The sequence below is a fragment of the Vicugna pacos genome, chromosome 28 (genome assembly GCF_048564905.1).
Source record: "Vicugna pacos chromosome 28, VicPac4, whole genome shotgun sequence".
Lineage (NCBI taxonomy): Eukaryota > Metazoa > Chordata > Mammalia > Artiodactyla > Camelidae > Vicugna > Vicugna pacos.
Genome location: NC_133014.1, coordinates 10,600,547 through 10,624,127, shown reverse-complemented (window position 1 = coordinate 10,624,127; position 23,581 = coordinate 10,600,547). Strand labels below are relative to the sequence as shown.

Genomic DNA, 23,581 nt, shown 5'->3' with positions numbered 1-23,581 from the left:
GAGGGCTGAAGAACTGCACAGAAGAGCTCCCTGAGATTCATTCCCTTCCTGGTTTTGGTATGTTTCATGTTTTTTGAATTTTCTATGAAAAGGATTCAAATGAGACTGAGATTAATTGCGTATTTTTACCCTCTTTTCAATGAAGGACCTTTGAGCTATCTCAGTTTAAAAAAGGAAGCCCTTTCTAAACTAAAATAAGACAGAAGGGGAAGGCAGGAAAGGAGGGGGGCGGCTCAGGAACCCCTCCTGGGGAAGCAAAGCACACACAACTCCAACAGGCTCCCCCAGGCTGGCCGGGGGTCGGCTCTGGGTGGTTTGCACTGCACAGGCAGGGGACACTGCTGAGCTCAGAGGAAGCCACAAGTTTATAGTCCAGACGTAGGTTACTGATGGTTTGAACAGAGCTGATCAGTCAATAAATTTAAATATGTGTGTGTGTGTGTGTGTTTTAGACATCTCCTGAATGAAGATCAGAAGGTCAAATATTAATTACTGGGCTAGATGTCAAAATGTAGAATTTAGCACTGGTTTTCACTCTCTCGTTTATAATAATTCTGCACAAGCCACATACCCACTTCATGTCAAAATCTCTGTTATCTCTCACAAGGATATAAGGATAATAGAAGTTAAAGCATTTAAAAAAAAAGTATGTGGGTACAGTATACTTACAAAATAATTTGGGAAAGAAGTCAAGGTTATAACTACATTTTGGGGGGGGAGGGAGGAATGTGACTGTAGCTATGTTTTAAAAAATATGCCCTTTGACCAAATGTTTTATTTCCAGGGATTTAATCCAGAAAAATTCTCCTGTAGGTAGTGTTAGATTCACTGAAGCATAATAGTGACAAAAAGGAATAAACAGAATGTTCAGTCAATGATTATGATATAATAAGCTTTGATAATTTTCCAATGGGATACTTACTGCCCCACTCTGAAAAGATTTTGGGAGACCGTATAAATTATTATGAAAAAATACCTAATTGGGGGGATAAGAAAGCTGCAGAAAGTATGTATCAATGATCCATTTTAGAAATGAAAAAAATAAGTGTTTCACATATAAAGAGTAAAAACAATTGCAATAATATATAGGAAATCGTTGCCTGTAGTACGTTTTACTTAGGGGAGATTAAACTGGGTATTTCTGATATATCCCAAAGAGAAACAAAAGGGCACAATAACTCTCTTTGTCTCTGCTGATTCCAGGAGCAATAATAATGAAGCTAGAATAAATTTCAGCTTAGAAAATGTCATACAGCTAAAGCTGTGTCTATGAAAACAGACTTTCAAATCCGTTGTAGAATTTATGGAGAAACATAGCTGGCTCAGCATGTCCTTATGTCTACTGCCTCCTAAGACCCCTCTAAGATGACAATAAGGAATTTAAAACAGTATAAACTCAAAGGGTGTAGAGGAGTCAACAGTGGAAGAGGAATGCCAACATATATATGAAAGCTAGAAAAGAGAGTAGGTTGGTACAGTTAAGTCAGCAAGCTGATTCTCCCCAGAGAACCACAGAGAGGCTCCGAAGTGGTACTAAAGTGGGGACTAAAACTGGAAGACTGGAAGTTTGATCAGGATGCACCCCTCCAACCTAGTGCCACACACACCTGGCAAGTACCCCTTAAATTCCCACAGGAGACAGGCTTTTCAGGACTGAAAAGCTGCTGGACTTGGGGCACCAGCAGAATGGGAGCACGAGGAGGGGCCAGACTGACAACTGGGGAGAGAAGTGCAAGTTGTGCACTGAATGAAGGGGACTCCACCTCCACCTCCTCCCCACCGACTCCCAGGACATCAGTAGCCAGGTTCATATGCCTGAGGCTGGGGACGGGAGACTCAATTCTAGAGAAAGCAAGTGGCCCCAGGGGAAAGAAAGCCAATGTTGGCACCTGGGGGTATCCAACCCAAAACACTCAGTTGCCACCCAGCCACCTGACAGTGACGCCTAAAGCCCCGCCCCCGCTCACAGAGCTTCCGGTCGATCACCGATTCTTCACTCCTCAGTGGGCGCGGACAGTGGCGGATCAGCAGAGGCTGGGGGTGGGGGCCCTTCATGAATGTCAGGGACCAAAACAACACACAGCACAGAGGGCTCAGAGGAGGCAAAGCCAGGGTAGGGAACTAGAGAAACCTAAACAAACGAAACAAGTAACATACCCAAAGATAAGAAAAGGCGAAAGGTTTTAGTCCCCACGTTAGTACCTGGAGTACAACGGAGAACTGGAAAAAACTATCAAAAAAGAAAGAAAATTCTTGAAATTGACCATATAAGAAAAAGTATTTAATAGAAGAATTGGAAGATAGGCAACTAAATCTCCTACCCCCCCCCCCAAAAGTAGAATAAACAGATTAAAGACAAGAGACCAAATTTGAGAAAAAAAAAATTGAGGAAGCAATTGAAGAGGTTCAACAAATGGCTGCATAGTGCCTGTTCTCATCAATCAGACCGGAAAATCTGGTGAGTCAAGGAGCACTGGGTGGAGTACACATAACAGTTTTGTCTCAATAGTGGGTAATAAGTGACCCTAGACCGATTGCTCTGGTCCAATCTAACAAATGCTAAAAGCAAGATCCAAAAGGGTCAATTTTTTTCCAATAGCTTAACTGTGACCCCAAGCAAAGCTCCATACTTACAAGAATACAAAAGTGTCTAGCACCCAACAAGGTAAAATTCACAATGTCCGGAGTCCAACCAAAGATTACCAGACATGAGACACATGGCAGGTAAGTCAAAAGGAGATAAAATGGAATAAAAAAAAATGAATCCAAAAGAAGGAAAAGAAGGGGAGTAAATTACAGACAGAACAAATAGAAAATACAATCGATGTAACTCTACCTATTTTATGAATGATACCATGCATTTTAATGGATTAAATACCCCAATTTAAAGGCAAGGATTGTGAAGTAAAGCACTGCCTCTATGAAACGCACCTTGAATATACAGATATAAATAAGTTAAAAATAACTATGAATAAAAGACATGCCATGTAATCAAAAGAAAGCTAAAATGGCTCTACTAATATCGGACAAAATAGGTTTCACAGAAAATAATATTAACAAAGGTAAAGAAAATAAGTTCATAGCGATAAAGTGGCCAATTTACTAGGAGAGCATTGTAATATTAAGCATTTATGCACAAATAATAGAACTTCAAAATATTTGACCTGCTAGAGTTACAAACAGTAACAGATAAACTCACAATCATAATCGGAGATTTCAATGCACCTCTCTAAATCACTGATAGGAAAAAGAGGCAGAAAATCACTAAGAATACAATTTGAAAAATACCATCAACAAACTTGACCAAGTTGACATTTATAGAACATTTCACCTAATAAGAGCAGAACACACATTCTCTTCAAGTGCACATGGAACATTTATCAAAGTGGATCATGCTCTGGGCCACAGAATGAGTCTCAGCACATTTCAGAGGATTCAAGTGATACAAATTATGCTCTTTGGCCTCAAGAGAATGAAATCAGAAATCAATATGACAAAGATTTCTGGGAAATTCCAAAATATTTAGAAACTAATATTTCTAACCTAGTATTTACGATAAGCGCCAAAATAACCAATAGCTCAGGAAGAAATCAAAACAGAAATCAGAAAGTGTTTGTAACTGGATGAAAATGAAACGGCACATAGAAATTGTTCTCAAAGGTTTTCCCCTCTCACTTAAGATATTTCACAGCCTTGGCACTAGTTTCATTTGTGCAAGGATTAAGCCCCAGCATCTTGTGACCCAGACCTGTCCTACAGCCCGAATGAAGATGAGAGCACTGATTATGTAAGTCCAGAGTTGAGGGCAGGAAAGAGGTTCTGAGTAATCTAGAGCTCTAAATTAGGAAATAACAGAAACTGAACAATTGAAACTTAACGGACTACAGCATTCATTGCAGGACTCACAGAAAAAATAGACAATCTCAGAAATCAAAAGCAGCACATGGAAAATAAAGTTTACAGATGTAAATAAAATTTGTTGTAAAAAATACTATAAGGATAATAGTACCCACTTCATATGGTTGTTATGAGGATCTGTTGAAATAATGCATGTAAAATACCCAAGATGGCCCCTGGCACATAGCAGGTGCTTGGTGAACATTAGCCAACTTCACATTTGTTAGTTTTCTTGAGTTTGATGCTATGAGTAACAACTATTATATAATTAAAGGCCACGCAGAGCAAAACTTAAACTCTAAATCAGGCCACCAGGAAGGATTTGCTTCATCGCATGCCGTCAGGCACAACATCCATGCTGAACCCCAGGAATTACCTCCTTCGGTCGTGCTGGCCAGAATCCAAGGGCTCACTGCAGACCAGCCGACTTCATTCATGCAGGACACACCGATGCTGTAATTAGCCAGAGCTTGCAGCTGCTCGATTTGATACAGATGTGGGGAAGCAGAGGTGTTAAAAACCATAACTGAGCCATTACTCAGCAGATCAACTTCCTGGACCTACATGAAGAGTGAAAATGTGGACCAGGCGTTAGTCAGGTGGTAGGAATGTCAGGCACGGGGCATTCGTGCATTTGGTGTACAGGGTACTTCCTCTCCGCAGAGGGGAAGTACCTGCTTCCTTTCCGGCCGCACCCTGAATTTCCCACCAGCATTACTGAGTGTTACTCATGCTCCTGACCTGAGCAACAACTGAGGACCTAATGAAAAATGCCTAAAATAAGTGTTCTCACTTCGGCAGGTAATAGAGCAAATAATTATCATTATGCTACTGTAATTAGTATAATTTATATTACAATGTAAAATAAAACAGAGCCTGTCCTCTCTCGGAATCACTTCAATTCACGATCTTTCCTTTCAGCTGTTTCACAGACTAAGCAGTCAAGACAACAGACATCATTTGTGGTGGCAAAACCTAAAATACTTACTACATGACCCTTTAAAGAAAAAACATTTACCAAATCCTACTTTAGAAGGTGAGATACTTAAAAAAAAACTATTTATTTTCACTATGTAACCTGAGGAATTCTGCTCCTGTCTTGAGGCTAATTTTAACATGTCCTTTATTCCTACCTCCCATTACCACCCCAATGTAAATTCAACTCCAAAAGCATACACAGATAATGTAGATTTTCTAGTATTTTTTTAGTGGGGAGATATGGGAAAGGGTCATTTGCACTTCACCCAACAAACTTTTCTCTAAACCTCTTTAAAGTCTATCAGCTCTTTCCTCTGAGTTCTCGCACCTCATCTTTCCCTCCATAAACTCCACCTGTCTCTCCACATCCCTCTCCAGATGTCCTCTGCAGGCACAGGCAAGAGAGGGGATGCTAAACTTCCAGCTTTTCCCTTAAGGATATCTCTTATCTAGGAAAGGCGATCATGGAGAGTTTTCTCTCATTGTATGTTTTTCACAATTTCTAAAACATGTCATACTTATAAAATCAGAAAAGACAAAATAGTATCAGATAAAACAGAAGCCACCAAAAACAACTGGGGAAAAAGTCTTAAACCCACAAAATGTATTCCCAATAATAATGGGCTTGGAAATATGGGCTGTGGACACACAATGCTGTTATTTCAAGATATGTATGTTTGAAATTTAGACCAAGGATGTCACAAATCAACATTTTGGAGTTCCAGTCCCTGAGTGGATGGATACCCAGAGGGTGGTGTTGGGGCCAAGTCTCACCTCTGACTCAGATCCACAGACTCCCTGGGTGACAAGAAGGGACTAGTTGGCCTGAGGAGCCACCAAGACCAACAAGGGGCTGTGTGCTTATCTTGGTGGTGGCTGTTGGCAGAAATTACCTTTTGTTTCTTCACTTTAGACTCTGCACCTACTTCCTGGTGACCAAGCACAAAAACTAACGTGGAGGAAGCCGTGGCTCTCCACCCCGTCCCACTTCCGGAAATGGGAAACCCGCTGGAGCGTTTCCAGGCCCAGGGTCACTCTCTGAGAGTACATTCCTAGAAGAAGACAGGGTTTCTTTAACAGTGCTCAGTGGGTCCTGGGGGAAAAGAGGGCACGAAACAGCAAGACCTATGTGAGGGAGTTAAAAATAGAAATGGAGTCTGTAGCCCAAAAATGGGTGAAGAAAGAAATGTCAGGACCAAAGGAAGTGAGAGGGTGTGTCCTGCTAGTGGGTGGACCTGAATCTTGTCCAAAACATTCATTTGTCACCAAGTCAGAGTCTAAAATTGTAACGAACTAGGAATCTGCTACAAAACTATACTTGGTCCCTTCAGAAATGGGAATACACTGCTCATCAACAGAATACGGAAGTATCACTTCTGGGGACACCTTCACATTGATTAGTTCTCACTAGGACTGCCAAGGAAAATAAAGGACAGCCAGTTATATTTAAATTTCAGATAAATAACAAATAATTACAGGTACAGGTATGTCACAAAATCGCTCGTGTACTTCAGCATGTAAAGTAACTGTGTTCTTATTTGCTAAATCTGGTAACCCTACCAGAGATGGAAAGGAGAATGGGCCAGCTGGTGGGGCACAGAGAGAATAACCATGTCCAGCCCCATAGGATGCAAGGTGGGCAAGCAGGGCCGCGGTTTGGCAGTCACAAGATGATTTCTCACTCTCTCCCTCTTTGCTTTGGCTTTTCCATGGCTACCCAAAGCCCAGGCAAAGAGAAAGAGAGTAAGTGAAGCTTGTTCATGATCATCTTCCATCTGTACATCAGGTGTAGCCTGATGATTTCAGGCCCTGCCAACCATCTTACTCCACCTCACCTTACTCTGAAACCCACTCTTCTCAAGGTGGGGTGTTACTCTTCCTCAGTCCCCCAAAAGGTAACATCCTCCCAAGGGAAGGAGTCTTATGTCCCCACTGACTCTTTAAACAGCTCAGCAACTTGAAACAATTTTTAAAAAGGCTGATCCACACATGAAATATAGCCAATATTTTATAATAACTATAAATGGAGTATAATCTATAACAATTTTGAATCACTATGTTGTACACCTGAAACTATGCCTCAATTACAAAAAAAAAAAAAAAGGCTGATCCATGCTCCATTTATGTTTATATATAGGGACAGCCATGTTCATATGCAGGGAAACAGGTCCTGGTTGTTCCCAAAACAACAGAGTCCTGAAATACATGAAGCAAAAACTGATAGAAGTTGAAGAGAGAAAGAGATAATTCAAGAATAATAGTCGAGACCTCAGTTCTTCACTTTCAATAACAGATGAAACTACAAGACAGAAGATTAACAAGGAAATGGAAGACATGAATGAGACTCTCAACCAGTTAGACCTAACAGACATAGAAACACTCCACCCAACCACAGCTGAACACAGCTTCTCCTCAAGTGCATGTGGAGCATTTTCCAGGATAGATCATATGCTAGGCCATACAACAAGCCTTAGCAGATTTAACAGGATGCAAATCATACTAAGTATATCTTCTAAACACAATCAACAAAGGAAGAAAAGCTGAGAATTCACAACTAAGTGAAAATTAAACAACGCATTCCTGAATAACCAGTAGAACAAAGAAGAAATTCAAGAAAAATGATAAAAAATAAACAACTTGAGATGAATGGGAACCTCCCCCCTTCATACCAAAACTCATGGTATGCAGCTAATGCAGTGGTTAGTTGGGAGCAAATTAAGCCAAAGTAAACAGAAGAAAGGAAATAAACATTAGGGCAGAAATGAATGAAGCAGAGAATAGAAAAACAACAGAAAAAATTAATGAGCCCCAAAGTTGCTTCTTCCAAAAAAAAAAATCAATAAAATTGACAAAACATTTAGTTAGGCTGATCAAGAAAAATAAGAGAGACAACTCAAATGATTAAAATCAGGAATGAAAGAGGGGACATTACTACTCACCTCCAAGGAAAAAAGGTTCTAATGGAATATTATAAACAATTGTACATCAACAAATTAGATAATGTAAGAAAAATGGAAAAAAATTCCTAGAAACACACAAACTATCAAAACTGACTCATGAAGAAATAGAAAATCTGAATATATCTCTACTGAGTAAAAAGATTGGGCTAATATTCAAAAAACTTCCCACAAAGGAAAGCTTAGGGCCAGATGGCTTCACTGGTAATCTCTATAAAATATCTGAAGAAGCACAAACATCAACCTTTCATAAATTCTTCCAAGACATGGAAGAGGAGGGAACAGTTCCCAACTCTTTCTATAAGGCCAGTATCATCTTGATACCAAAGCCCGAAAAAGGTAACACAAGAAAACAGGCCAATTACTCTTATAAACATAGACCCAATTAGATAGCGGTGATGATTGCAGAATTCTGAATATACTAAAAATCATTGAATTGTATGCTTTAAATAGGTAAATATTATGATATGTAAAATATATTTCAAAAAGGCTGTTCAAAAAAGGGGCATCCCTGGTTAGACTTTGTAGACACAAGGAGAATTCCTAACACTTACCCATACTTGGGAGGTTTACAAATAAAGTTGGGTAAGAATTAAGCAAGGCTGTGTGTGGGTAGCAGGGTGAGGGTGGAGACTATTTTGGGGATAATACATGTTTTTTCCAATTCAGAGGAGGAACAGCTGTTAGAAAAGAGTGGGAGGTAATGGGAGCAGAGAAACAAACTCCCTTTGGTACTAAAAACATCTGGTGGTCAACACGCAAAATTCTTTGAAAGTCACCTCTCTCAGTTGGGTTGGCATGACTGGTCTGTGTCAGGTTAATATGTTTTTATCTAATAAAATCAGACATTTATAAAACTAAGCACAACTCCTGACCCTACTGAATGATCAAGTACAAGGCAGAACGTATTCAGAGGATCATCCACATGTGCTCAACTACCTGCTCCCACATGCAGTGTCTCTTCTGAGACTCGGAGAAGCAGATGGTCCTGAGCATGGCTTTGGGCGTTGGAGTTTCCTGGGCTTGAATTCTGGTTTGGCTGTCACAGGCTGTGTGTGCCCTCTGGGCCTGCCAGTGCTGGTGTGGGTTTTAAGTAAGGTAATGTCGGTAGAGTCCCTTGGCCATCACGGGGGTGGGGAGGGGGTGGCGGCACGCAGCCAAAGGTACTGTTGCTGCTACCCTTCCCTGTTTATGCAGCGAACGCTCAGAGCAGAGCCTACATCATGGCAAGGTATCATTTTAGGATGGCTAACCTCTATTTCTTACAGCTCTATTTTATACAGTTTTAGGCAGTGGCTAAAAATGGGTGATGACTCTGCAGGGCCTGTCATCCCCAGGTTTCCCTGGCAGCCACAGCCTCGGGTGCTACGTTTAATGGTGAAGATGATCCATTTTGTGCTTGCTTTTCTGTCCTTTGTAGCCACCAACCCAGGAGGAGCTGGGCTGGAACATACCTGGCTCCTCAAATGCCTGGGAGTTCACAAGCCAGATGCGTTTTTGCACCTTAAGAATTAATTCTTGGGGGGTGGGGGAGGGTATAGGTCAATGGTAGAGTGCATATGTAGCATGCATGAGGTCCTGGGTTCAATCCCCAGTATCTCCATCAAAAATAAATAAATAAATAAACCCAATCACCTCCCCCACAACAAAAATTAAAAAAAAAAATTCTTTACTGTCTCAGGACGTTCTATCTTGGAAACGTATTTCTCCTCTAGTTGGGCCTGGACCACACACAGGAAGGAGGCAGAGTCCCAAAGGGCAGAACATCACAAAACAGCGCATGTCTGGTGGACTTTGAGCAGGGAGAGGTCAAGGGATTCCTAACAGAGCTGTTGAACTAATCTCCATGCCCATCCTCAGGAGGAAGGAAAACCAGGCAGACCCACAGAGCACCACGCAGTGGGTTCTCTCTTGACCCTGGAGGTTTACCTGAATGCTGCAATTGCTGAACGGGGAGTATCCATCAAAACCCAGGACCCAGGAGATCAGGATGCTGTGCGCGGTACTGCTGTGGACCCTGACTTCAGTTGGTGGGGAGGGAATTGCTACGTAGAAAACAAAGACACGCGTGAACACAATTGTAAGCCACAGGAGGCCACAGCTACCAAATAAATGCATTAATACCAAGCCTATTTCTGTTCCTTGAGATTGGGAAAATTAAATACAAGTTTTAAAAGGAGCCACCCTTCACCAGGGTGGTGGTATTTGCCTCCAGATCCGTCTTGCAGTGATAGGATGGCTCTGCCTGGGCCAGAGAAGTGGAACATGCACCTGTTTTCCTGCCCAGTGATGAGATGAGCGCTTTATGCTGACAGAAGAGGGCTGTCGCGGGAGCATGCATGCGTGTGCACACGTGTACATCTGCGTGTCTCGGAGGAAGGAAGCTTTCCAGGCTGAAGAAGCCAGCAAGAATCAGTTCAAGCAGAGAACCAACTGCACCTGCTTGCAGGGAGGTGGGGGCAGGACATACCATGATGAACGTGTGGTGACCTCAGCTGCACGTGGTACGCGAAGAGATACTTAAATCAGAATCCAACAAAGATCTCAAGTTTGGGGGTCTTTATTTTCTTGTGCTAATTTAACTCTTAATGAACAGTCATAACCACACTTTTCACCCAAAATGATGACTAATGTTTTCGAGTGCTTACTAGGTGCCAGGAACCTTACGGACTTCATTTCACCATTACTAGAGCCCTATCAGAGAAGTCGCCTTCCAGTCCTCACCTACGGATGAGGAAACTGAGGACCAGAGAAGCTGAAAGCAGGCTCAAGGTCACAGGGCTCGTAAGCAGTAGAATGGAGATCTGAACTCAGGTCTGGCTGACCCCAGGGCTCCTGTCCCTCCACAGGGCACACTAGAGGCTGGGGCAGGGGAGTCTGGTCAGTGCTTAGCCAGCTGTCTGGCCACGGCACGGTTCAATGCCCCCTCTAAACCCAGTTCCCTCTTCTGTTAAGGGGGACAGTGACGGCACGGCTCCTTGGACTGCAGTGAGGACTAAATGAGCTAACACAGGCATGAGGTCTAAGGGAGGTGCCGCGGTGGTGAGGGTGATGGGGGAAGGAAGGCTGGGACCATATTAAGCATTCGCGGGTACCATGTTCGGGAGTTTCAGTTTTACCACACAGCCTGATGAATGGGAAAGAGTCAGCATTTTGTCTGACTCACTTCCCTAAATAGATGCTCTGCTTTTCCAGATCAAACTTTGGCCACATACACTACAGCTGCTAACAGATGAGAAGGAAGTCTTGACTGCTTTGATATACATTTTTAAATAAATGGAAGTCCCAAACATAAGTTTTAGAAATAAGATTTATTTTTTTTAAAGTCTCAGAAGAGATTCTGCCTGAAAGCACAAAATTAAAGAAATGCTTGTCATTTTACAGATTTTTAAACTTTAAGATGTTTATACTTTATGAAAATGTCTTTATAAATTCATGCCCACTCATGAATTCCTGAAATTCCCAACATTTCTTTTGAAAATTGTAAGAACAGGATTCGGAGTGAAGGAAGGAAGTCATACAGTTCCTCCCGGAGTAACTTTCAGTTTGCTTTTTCCCTTCCAATGAACTTTTAGCCTCAACCAGTGGATCTGCTGCAGTGAAACATTAGCCCCCTTTAAAGCACGACTTCTTCTGTCATTTTGAGTCTCTTGTTGTGCATGACCCAAACTTTCACTCATTATTCACATTCTGCTTTTCCCTTGTATTGTTTCCCCAAGAATTAAGACCAAAAGGAAAATGAATTCAACATTTCCTTCTCAGTATTTAAATTAGAAGCAAATACTAAAACATAACATTTGCTTGAATTTCTAGGAGAAAGGCTAAAGAAGATGATTTGAAAACGGATAAAAGGACAGTATTTAGGTTTTCTTTTTCCTTTCAAGTTTCAGGTTTAAATATCTTTGGTCCCACAGAAGGAGGAGGAAGAGGCAGAGGGGAGCCTTCAAGCACCTGCCTTTCTTTACGTTACATCCCAGCTCAGAGGAAGCAAGAGGGAGGGGGGATTAGGAGAAAGAGGGACCGGAGCCCTGGGTCCCCAAAAAGGAGTAACTGTGACCTTCTCCCTCTCTCAGAGCAGCTGCTGGTGGAGACTGGCTGCAGCCCCAGCTGCCCAGGGAAGGACGGAGCCCATTCTCAGATCAGTGCCCCAAGCTGCTCCTACCCTGGGAGCTTTCCAAGCGGTAATGGGGACTAGTTCAGGGTAAAAGCGAAAAGTGAAAACAGGAAGATGATCAAGGGAGAGCATTTCAGCCTATTTTCTTCTCAGACTGAGCAGAAACAGCTGATATATATCAAAGACACGTGTCAGGCCCCATTGTGAGTACTTTGACTGGATTATCTCATGTAAGCCTCAAGAAGAGGTAGGTTTTGTAATTATCCCCATTTTCCAGAGGGGAACACTGAAGTCAGCGAGGTTAAGTGACTTGTCCAAGGTCACAAAGGGAAGCCAGGGCTCAAACCCAGGCAAGTGGTTACAGAGCTCACACGGCACCTCCCCATCTGCTCCCGGAACACGTGGGGGGACCCAGCTCCGCCGCTCACCTTTGATGTTGATCTGTGCGCCCTTGGACACAGTCAGTCCTTTGTCGTTGTGGGCCTCACAACTGAAGACTGCGGTCTCGGTCAGCCCTGGAACAGAAGGAGACCCATTAGACCAGCCGCAGAGAGACAGGCTGCTGTTTATCAGAATCCTACGGTGTCTCAGCATACTTTTCTTGGTTCACTGCTTCAAGCCATAAATGCAAAGTTAATTTAAAAAATGGGGTGGTGTTTGAAAAACAAACCTGAGATTAAACCCTAGGTACCAGGAGCAAAGCATGGGTCTAAAAGGCAGCTGCAATTCATTAAAATCTTTTATTTTCCCCCAATGGTGAGATATTAGTTAACAAAGTTGTACCGTTCAGCTGTTAAATTTCTGCAAGGAGGAATGGGAATGGCCCCAATATCAAGAAAAGTTGGGTTTCTGATTCTGGCCCAGACAACCCCCTGCCGCTCAGTGCCCAGTGTACCGTAGGTCACACGCTGTGGACGTGTCAGGGTACCAGAAACAGTAGGATAAAAGTCACAGATTTCAATACTTCAGATGGTCTGTTGTAATGAATCCTTTTGTAATAGTAAAAATTGGAGGAATTATTATATAAACATGAGGCATTGCTATGACTTGAAGACAAGACACTAGTGCTGAAGGAAGAAAAATTCTATCATTTCAGAGGTTTGAAGACACCTTGGAAATGAAAAACAGTAGCTGCTTCTTTAATTTTGAGGATAAAAGAAGAGAGGTAATCCAGGTCCTGGTTTCTAACACTACTCTGCCAGGCTCCTCGGAGAAATGGCTGAGTCTCAGGTTGCAGCAAGAAAGATGAGGTGAGCCTGGAGCAAAATACAACACACACACACACACACACACACACACACGCACAGAGTGATGGGGGTACGGCAAAGAGACACAGGAGCCAACTGCACGAACTCCCAACGGCCAAAGCTGGAACAGTTTGAGCAAGAAAATAAAGTAGCATTAAATTGCAACCCAAAGTATAAAATGAGCATCCATGACCCTATACCATTATAAACAAATGACTAGATAAACAGAGTGAGAAGAGACAAAAATACTGAAGAATCCCAAGTGATTTATGTAGCTGCTCTGCCCCCAGGGAGGATGAACTTAGCCCCTGACTCCTGACACGGGGGCCGCACAGAACTTCCTTCCAGAGAGGACAGTACGGAAAGAGGAATCAGAAAACTTCAGAGGGGAGAAACTGACAAACATTAGCTCAGAGGGTCAAGGTCAAGACCAACCATGAAGTCATGTGAAGATAGCACTTCCCCTCTGTGGTCTCCTCCCCAAAACACATCACCCAAGTCTCATCACAAGAATAAAGGAGAAAAACATCAGACTGGTTCAAGCTGTGCGACGATCTACAAAAAAGCCTGACTGGGACTCCTCAAAACTGTCAAGGTCACTGAAAATAAGGAAAGTTTGAGAAACTGTCACAACCAAGAGGAGACTAAGCAGACATGACAACTAAACCCTGGAGCAGAGAAAGGACATTAGACAAAAACTAAGGAAATCTGAATAAAGGATAGACTTTAATTATGATGTGCCAGGAACTTTCAGAGACAGAATCATCAGCTCACGCTGCTTTAAGGCTTACATTTACTGAAGGGACATTTCAATGAGATAAAGAGGCATGCTTGGAAAACAAACCGTAGTTATCAAAGGGGAAAGGATTGGGGAGGGATAAATTAGGAGTTTGGGGCTACTATACATAAAACAACAGGGATCTACTGTAGAGCACAGGGAACAATATTCAGTATCTTGTAATAACATAAAGGGAAAGAATCTGAAATATATATATATACACACACACGTTTAACTGAATTGCTTTGCTGTACACCTGAAACTAACATTGTAAATCAACTACACTGCAATAAAAAATAAAATTAAAAAAAAAAGAGGCATGCCTGGAATGGCTGCTCAACAAGACATCAAGTAGCCGGAAGTTCCACTGCCTCCCAAAAATCTCAAAAATGCCTGTGATCATCTCTCTGGAGAAGCTGAACCTACAAACCTATTGGTGAATCTTTCATTCCTGCTTTATTTTGCTAAGTTCTAAAAATAATGCAATGGATATAAGGAAGTGAAATAATCTTTTTATGGTACACTGTACTATGTCACATTAAGTATAGTTGTTAAAACATGATGAATCAGGATTGGTTCATTAATTGTAACAAATGCACCACACCAGTCAATAAAAGATGTTAATGATTGTGGCAGGAGGTAGGGTTTAATGGGAATACTCTTCAAGATGGTACACAATTTTTCTATAAATCTAATAAAATTATTCTAAAACTTTTTAGGTTATTTCTTAAAAGCATAGCCATATATATCATCTAGCTGAATCTGGAAACCTTCTCTGGTACACAAGGCGTCATCTGGCACAGAGTTTAGGCCATGAACTGGAGAAAGACAGATAAAATTCTTGAAAACACGCCACCATTTGCTTCTTGCCTGAAAGGCTGATTTTGTTTTCTTCTATCCAGCTACTTGTGCAGGACATTTTCCATCTGATCATTTTAAAATCCAAAGCTTGTCACTAACGGAGTAATTAAATATTTGAAACAAGCTGCCAAGGAAAACCAAGCTGGGCATCAGCCGAGAAAGAGCATCCACGTTGGATGCCCGCGTGGCCAATGCTGCACTGAGGCCGGGCCACGCGGCCTGGGAGAAGTTCTAGGAAGAAACGCAAGTCCCATCCTCTTTGTGTTGGTGCCTCTCCTGAGGGGTGAGCTGTGCACAGAAAAGTCAGTGCTGGCTGTTTGTTCTTTCCATCCAGATGGAAGTCTGTCCTGGTATCTGAGCTCTGTTGGCTAGACATGGCCCCTCAAGGGAGCACTGAAGCTGGGCATCTCTGTCCTACAGTTCTGTGGTGACCTCTGACTTCTTCTAAATAATATCAGATCAGAATATGACACCTGCTTCAGATATTTCACTTTTCCAAGATGAGGAGGTTTTCCCTCAGACTGCAGGAAAATCCCAAGTTAGATTGCTTAATTAGATCCTCTAAGTCCAAGTGCTAGGAGGCTAAAGTTCCAGTTAGGAGCCAGCTCTTTGCACATCAGGTCACCTCCTCTCATGAGAGATGAAACTGCTAACAGTTTGTGTGATGATCTAGAAAATATTTATTTCATTGAAGAGGAATATTTATTTCAAACCCATCAGCCACATCTATAAAAGGACATCTGTGACCCCACTGCCTCAAGGAGTCTTTGTATCTTCTGCTTGTATTCCTCCCAAAGAACTTTGAAAAATATATGTAGCCTCTTACCCATTTGGAGGTTTGCATCTTAACTTGTTCATAATTTAAACAGCTTCAAAAAAAAAAATGTAACTTCGAAAAAAAAATGTAACTTCAGGTACCCGGAATATCCTGACATTGTAAAGGGAAACTCCTTTAGAGTCCTATGCAACCTAATTATTAATGGGATGGGAGACCCAGCTTCAGTGGGTGAAGCTGGGTCTCCCCAGCAATCGGTTTTCCATCGTGACTTTTCCACTTCCCCTGCAGAATTTTCTCCTACTGGCACACACAGGTGTGTTTGAAAGTCATTGATTAATTGCCCTATGGCATTTCTCGGTGACAAAATTACACATATGGAATGAAACTGGAAAACAAACGTTCTTCTAGACTGATTATCCTTACACTTATTTAGTGCACAGCGGATTCAAACAGTTTTACTTTGAGAACTGGTGCCCCGTAGTGACTCCAGGTAAGTCAGAGGGAGGTCTCTTTTCTTTTGTAAAGTGAGGGAGAGATAAGGATGCAGAAGGTGAAAAAGAAGAACCAGCATAGCATCGGGACATGCGCACTTTGTCAGCTGTTCATTCTGGGAAAGAAGACACTGGGTGAGGATGGCGACACTGACCCCTTTAAGCCACCACCTGGGGCTCCAGAGCTGATCGCTATTTCACAGGCTGGCCTGGGACATTGGGCTCTCAGTGAAATGAAGCGGCACCTTTAACCTCCCAGGTCGTAAGCTCCCAACTGAGATGCCCATTTCGCCAGGCTCCGTGAACTTGCAAAACTTGGCTTATATTTAGAAAACTCAGCTTTGGCTCCATCAGGAGACACTGGGAGTTGCTATGCAACTGACATTTTTTATATATTCGAGCAGACATTTACAGGCAAAAACCAGTCCTTCCACTTCAATTACTCTTGTCAAAACTCTTGGGAAATACTTCAGTACAAACTACAGGTCACATTCCCAACTTGTCGTTGCGGGGAAGAGCAGCCCTGGATGGATTTATGTCCTTGGGATCCGCTCTCCAGTTACAGATCCCCAAATAAGATCACTGAGACCCACTGTTCTTCAGTCCTGTTTCTCTTCAGAGTGCACACACAAAGTCAGGACCACAGTCTGGAGCCAATTCCCTGGCACAAGGCACCCACCCCGAGTCAGAACTGCCCACAAGAGGCCAAAGCTCCTATGAGAGCATTTCTTCCCGGGATGATGAGGTGGTTCATGCCTGCAGGCCAAACAGACGCCAGCAGAGAGAAATGGGAACTGGTTCAAACTCAAGCCAACTAGATGGGCCAAAACTTAAGGCCAGATACAGGCTTCTTTGCTCAATGGATTCAGTTACACATTTTTGGTTTAATGACACAGCTTCCCAGCTGGAGACTCATCTACAAGCCTGCATTGAATACAGCAACCAATGTGCATGAAGAAAGACAGCTGCCCCTCACTTTTCTGTTCTTCCTCTGGATGAACAATAACCACCAGGTTGGAAGAGACTTTGACGGTTTACAGCCCAGACCCTTGTGGCTATCCAGGGAGAAAATCATGCACCACCCCTCAAGTCTCCACCCTACTACCTGCTCTCCTGAGTGTCCTTGGCACCAGAGCCTCCACATCACCCTTTGCTGTGTTCCCTTCTCCTGGGCCATCTCCCTTTCTCCATCACATCTCACCCAACTCTGCTATGACAGTTCATGCTGCTCTTGCTTGGCCCTCTACTGGTTTAAAAAAAGATAGCCTCTATCCCCCTGTTCACAGCAGCACATTTACAACAGCCAAGACACAGAAACAACCTAAATGCCCATTGACAGATGACTGGATAAAGAAGGTGCGGTGTATATACACAAACACAATGGAATATTACTCAGCCATAAAAAAGAATAAAAATAACGCCATTTGCAGCAACACAGATGGACCTGGAGATTGTCATTCAAAGTGAAGTAAGCCAGAAAGAGAAAGAAAAATACCATATTATATCAGTTATATGTAGACTCTAAAAAAAAAAATGACACAAATGAACTTATTTACAAAAGAGAAACAGACTCACAGACCCGGAGAACAAATGTATGGTTACCAGGGGGGAAAGGGGTAGGAAGGGATAAATTGGGAATCCGAGACTTGCAGATACTATTTATAAAATAGTTAAAAAAACAAGTTTATACTGTATAGCATAGAGAACTATATCCAATATCTTGTAACCTATAATAAAAATATGAAAATGAATATACATATGTACATTTATGACTGAAGCATTGTGCTGTACACCAGAAATGGACACAACATTGTAAACTGAATATACTTCAATAAAAAAATATAGCCTCTGACATAAGGACTTTGATGGAACATTCAGCAACAGGATGCTCCCCTGAGGGACGGACAATGAGAAGTGCGGAGGAAGCAGCTTGTAAGAGCTCGGTTGGGGCAGTTCTTTGAGTTTGGGGTTAAGCAATCCTGACCTTTTAATTTTTTCCCCTAGTATTCATCTTTCTACCCAAAGAGGCAAGGAACAGAAAAACACGCTGCATAAATGAAGGACTTACACTTACCAAGTTGGACCTCAATAACTTCCTTGAATTCATTCACTCAACAAACATTTACTGAGTACTTACTATATGCCAGATGTTTCCCCAGGCACTTGGAATCTATCCGGGAATAAAACAAGGATCTCTGCCCTTCTAGAGCTCATACTCTCATGGAGGGAAATGGGTGAGAAATAAAAACCATAATAAATAAGTAAACTGCATGCTCTATGAGAAGGTGATTAGTACCATGGAAAAACAGAAGAGGATCAGAGGGTCAGGAGTGCGTGGAGAAGTGGTTGTGATTTTAAACAGGAGGGTCAGAGGTGGCTCCTTGAGAAATGTCCTCTGAGGAAGGACTTAAGGGGAGGGAAGGGGCCAAATTTATCCTAGGTGGTGAGGGAAGGTTCTAAGCAGAGGGAACATATGGGACAGGATTTGTCCTCTAAGTGTCCTCTAACCTGTGTTTTATGAGGATCGTTCCAGTGGCCATACAAAGACTAGCACTTAGGCAAATGGGTCCCCTAATTCCTTCAAATTTTTTCCTGATCTGTAAAATGGGAATTAAAAAATGTCTAACTACATCACAGGTCGCTATGAGGCTCAAAGTAAATCTTTATCAAAAGCACTGAGAATTATGAATTGATTTATACAAATTCTAGTTACTATTATTACTTTTGTTATTACAATGAGTATTAAGAACTATATCCAATTACCTAAAACCAAAACTCGCTTAGTTGCTTTCTAAATGTGGATTTAAATGTAGAATGAGCACTTCCTAAAAAAAACCCAGAAAGATCAGCCTCAGTCCCCTACTCTTAGCAGAAAAGGAACTCAGAATTGACAATGAGTTGGTAACTATTACATAAAAAAATTTGTAACAGGTAACATCTGAGTCATTCTTGTAAATTGCTTCTGTACCAAGGCCTTTACATTCATTATTTCACGAGTCCTCATAAATGCTCGAGGAAGTAGACACTGCTATTACCCGTCTTTTATGTTATGAAGGTGAGTAACTTGTCCAAGGACACACAGTGGTGAGCTGGCATCAGTCTATGTCAAGCTGGAGATCTTAACCACTGACCTGAAATGCGACCACTAACCTAAAAATCATCCCACCACTAAATGCCATGCAGCAAAAGGCTTCTGCAGTTCTGCTCTTTATCTTGGGATTTGATTTTGCCCGTGACAAAATACTTCTTTGGAAAACAAAACAAAACAAAACAAAACTTTGTTTCGAAATAGTTTTCAAATCACAAGAAACTGCAGAAATAGTACACAGTGCCTGCACACCCTTCACCCAGCTTCCCCTGATGATGAGGTCTTGTGTAATCATAGTAAAACGATTAAAGCCAAGAAAGTGACTTCAGTACAATACTATTAACAAAAATATAGACCTTATTCAGATTTCACCAGTTCTTGTTTTTGTTTAATTGTGAGGACGGGGAAGGAGGAGTGGGTTATTCTATGAAATTTTACAACAGGTAGAGATTTGTGTACAGATACAGAACTGTTTCATCACCAAAAAGGAGCCCAGCTCCTGGCTCCTTTTAGGAGCATCCTTCTCCCAGTCTAACCCCCGGCAGGAGCTGATCTGTCCCCACAACTCTAATGCTGTCATTTTTAGAATGCTATATAAATGGAATCACATAGCATGTAACCTTTGAGTTTGGCTTTGTTGACTCAGAATAAATGCCCTTTAGACAATGCACTTCTTTGCTCATGCTTCTTAAAGACAGCGCTTACATCACAGAGGAGAAAAACAATCTGGCATCCAGAGGGAAAGTGTATGACCTTCCTGTTCATAAACGTGCCTGCTCAAAGCAGCCTCAACAATCAGGGCTCTTGAACCCTCTTCCCTACTTAGCATTCTCTCGGCAGAAGGGATGGGGAAAGTTTGCGTCGGGGTTAACACCAAGAGAGAACGCTGCGCCCTGCAAACATTCAGACTTTACATCAGCACGTGAGGTGCTGCGTGGGCACAAAGCCCCCTGAAAGGCATCTCAAGTCAAAAGAGCCTGGGCATCCAGCTCCCCAAACATGAACTATTTACTGGGAGGGGCTTGGGTATCACACGAAAGCATCTTCCAAGTAAGTTAAAACACAGCTGCAAATAAGAATAGCTTTTATGTAGTTTTATCACAAGGCTACAAAGTTCGGATGCTTGGGAATAGTCGGCAGTAGCTGAATTGGTGTGACTTGAGGTACCCAGAGTATGCTCTGCAACCTGAATCCTGCACCCTAGATCCTCTCTCCGCAGATTTCTTTAAGCCTTTTGGGGCTGCAAGACGGATGCAAAAAAAAAAAGAAAAAAATTCCTGTCCTATCCACTTCCCAGAACTCACTAGAGGTATAAATGAGAAAAGATGAAAAAGAGTTTAAATGCAAAAGCAGTGACACAAGTACAAGTTACTTCACCATCACTATGTCTTTGTCCCCGGGAAGGGGCGTATAAGACTTGAGGACTGTTTAAAATTCACCTGTTTGTCCATTAGTTCATTCATTCACTCACACAGTTCTGATGTGCCGAGCAATGTGCTGGGTGATGGGGATAACTAATGAATAAATAATATACAGTAATCACACTGCTCTCCTTCATGAACATTGTTGTATGGTAAAGACTTTGACTAGCTTTCATCTCTTGCAATTCTCTGAGGAAGAGGAGTGGCTTTGTCATGCTAATGAGAGAATTCAGGATGGGGACGGGTCACCCGAATGACTGACCATGAAATGAGAGGGTTGGGGCTTTGATCCACGTGACATTAGCCCAACCTCCAGACCTCCAGGGGTAAGAGGGAGGTTGGAGCTCGTGTTCAAGCTCAGGGCTGATGATTTAATCAGCGGCGCCTACATTGTAATGAGACCCCAATAAGAACTTTGGACCCCAAAGCTCAGTAGAGTTTCTTGTTCAGCGGATACATTGCTGTGCCAGGAGGTGACACACTCTAATTCCACTAGGGAAGGGCAAGAAAGCTCTGCATTTGGGACCCTCCCAGATCTCCCCCCATGAGTGTCCTTTGTAATAAAACTATAATTGTAAATATAGCACTTGCCTGAGTTCTGTGAGTTGTTCTAGCAAATCATTGAAACCAAGGGGGTCATGGGAACCTTCAAATTTATAGCCAGTCAATAAGAGGTACAGGTGGCTTAGGGACCCCCTGGAGACTTGCAGCTGGCTGCTTAAGTGAGGGCAGTCTTGTAGCAGACATCTTTAACCCATGGGGTCTGCACTAATTCTTGGTAACTGGGATCAGAACCGACTTGCAGTACACACAGCCAGCGTTACCCCAGAATAAACATGAACGCAAAAACCTTTAACTAAATATTAGCAAATGGAATCCACCACCATACATGGTGATCAAGTAGAATTTATCCCAGGAGTACAACATGGGCTTAATATTCGAAAATCAAACCAATATAATTTGTCACATGAAGAGAATAAAGGAGAAAAGCTGATCATCTCAGCAGATGCAGAAGCCTGACATGAAAGAACACACACCTTCCGGTTTCACTCATTTAAATTTCAAGAACAAGCAAAATCAATCTATGGTAACAGACGTTGGTACAAGGTTACCTATGGGAGGTGGGGGCTGACCGGAAGGGAGCAAGGAGGAACTTCCTGGGGTTACGACAACATTCTACATCTTGACTGAAATTACAGGAGTGTCCACATTTATCAGGACTCATTGAGCCGTGCACTTAAGTTCTACGCATTTAATTATATGTCAGTTTAACCTACATATTTAATTGTATGCACCAGAAATCTTACTTTATGGCACTTCAGAGCCACCATCCTAGAGAGGGTGGAATGCATTTATTTTAAATTGATTTTGAACCATGAAGTCACTTGATGATCAATTCCTTGGAGAAACTCAAAGAAAACTCAGATGAAGGCAGAGACGACCGTAACATTCCTCGTGGAGCCAGGGGCAAGAAAAGTGAATTCAGAGACAATACCTTGGAGGGGGAGGAATTCACTTGCTGGCTCCTTCTCCCCATAAATATTCAGTGAGTACTACCATGAGTCAGGCAGGCAGCTGGGAGAGACAAAGTCCTTGTCATGAATAAGCCTATATTCCCTAAGGAGACTAAACAAATAAACAGGGTAATTATAGGTAGTTATATATATACATAAAATGAAGACTGCAGTGAAAGACGTCCACAAGAATACGTGCCTGGGAGTCAATAAAGGGGTGGGGAGGACCTAAAAGAGTTAAGAAGGGCCTCTGTGAGGAAGTGATATTTCAGATGTGTTATGGGACAAAGGGCAGAGGGAACAACACCGTAGGCAGACAGAAGAGAAAGTGCAATGGTCCTGAGGCAAGGAAGAAGGGGGATGTTTCTGAGAAAATGAAAGGCAAGCAGTGTGACTGGTACTCAACAAGCAGGGGGAAAGGGTGGGATGGGGCTGGGTTGGAGTGTTGATCTGGGACCAGAGCATGCAGGGCCTATGGGCAGGGGCAGGGGGTACCCTGAGTGACAGTCGAAGATAACAGAAACCCACTGAAGGGTTCCAGCAGGCAGGGGACATAATCTGCCACCAAGGACAAGAGTGAGGACAAGGCTGGAAGCAAAGAGACCAGTTAGAAAGCTGCTGAAGTGGTGTTGGCAAGAGATGTCTGTGATGTGGACCACGGATGGCACCACGGCAGAGATGGAGAAAAGACAGATTTGAGATGTACTGTAGATGCAGAACCTGCTGATGCACTCGACATGGAAAATGAGAAGAAAGAAGGATGGACAAGTGACAAATGGTGATATCATTTACTAAGACAGGGAATTCTGGGGCAGAGCAAGTCTGGGGCGGAGTGGGGATATGAAGAGTTTCATTTTAAGACACCTCTGTATCCAGTACATGGAAATGCTGAGGAGGTGGTTGGATACAGGAGCCCGAAGCTCAGGAGGGAGATTCGAGCTGGAGATACAAAGTTCAAGGTCATCATCACATAGATGGTCCTGAAGCCAGGGCTCCCGAGGCACTCTCCAGGTGGGAGTACCTCGGAGGGAACAGAAGTGGGTCCAGGACTGAGCCCTCGGGCACCCCCACGTCCAGAACCCCTGTCAAGGGCAGAGGAGGGGCAGGGAGGCAGGAAGAAAGCCAGGAAGACAGAACTTTCAGGAGTTCACCTCTGGCATGCAGCGGTCCCTCGCAAAACATCTGCTGAACGTGCAAAGAAAGGGAGGACTCGGGGGTGGTAACCTTGCCAGATGTTGCTGGAAGACAGTGAGAGGAGCCACAGGGGAGCCTACTGGATTCCCCAAGACAGAAACATGGATGGCACTGACACCAAAAGCACTGTCAGAGGAGGAAGGATGGGAACAAAGCCAGGGAACACCCATTTCGATGGAAATCAGATGACTGCTGACCGTCAGGGCAGCCGCAGCCCCACCGTGACTCAGTTATCCCACAGCCACCCCCGTGACCAATGCATT

General features: G+C 42.9%; 1 protein-coding gene across 1 annotated transcript in view; it reads right to left on the bottom strand.

The window, feature by feature from the left end:
- MERTK (MER proto-oncogene, tyrosine kinase) overlaps positions 1-23,581 on the bottom strand; it is an 88,327-nt gene that overhangs the window by 30,301 nt on the left and 34,445 nt on the right. Inside the window, exons 5-7 of the mRNA XM_072951461.1 lie at positions 12,375-12,461; positions 9,762-9,877; positions 4,274-4,457 (exon numbers count right to left, since the gene is read on the bottom strand). Coding sequence (XP_072807562.1) covers positions 4,274-4,457; positions 9,762-9,877; positions 12,375-12,461 — 387 coding nt within the window. The remainder of the gene's footprint in view (positions 1-4,273; positions 4,458-9,761; positions 9,878-12,374; positions 12,462-23,581) is intronic.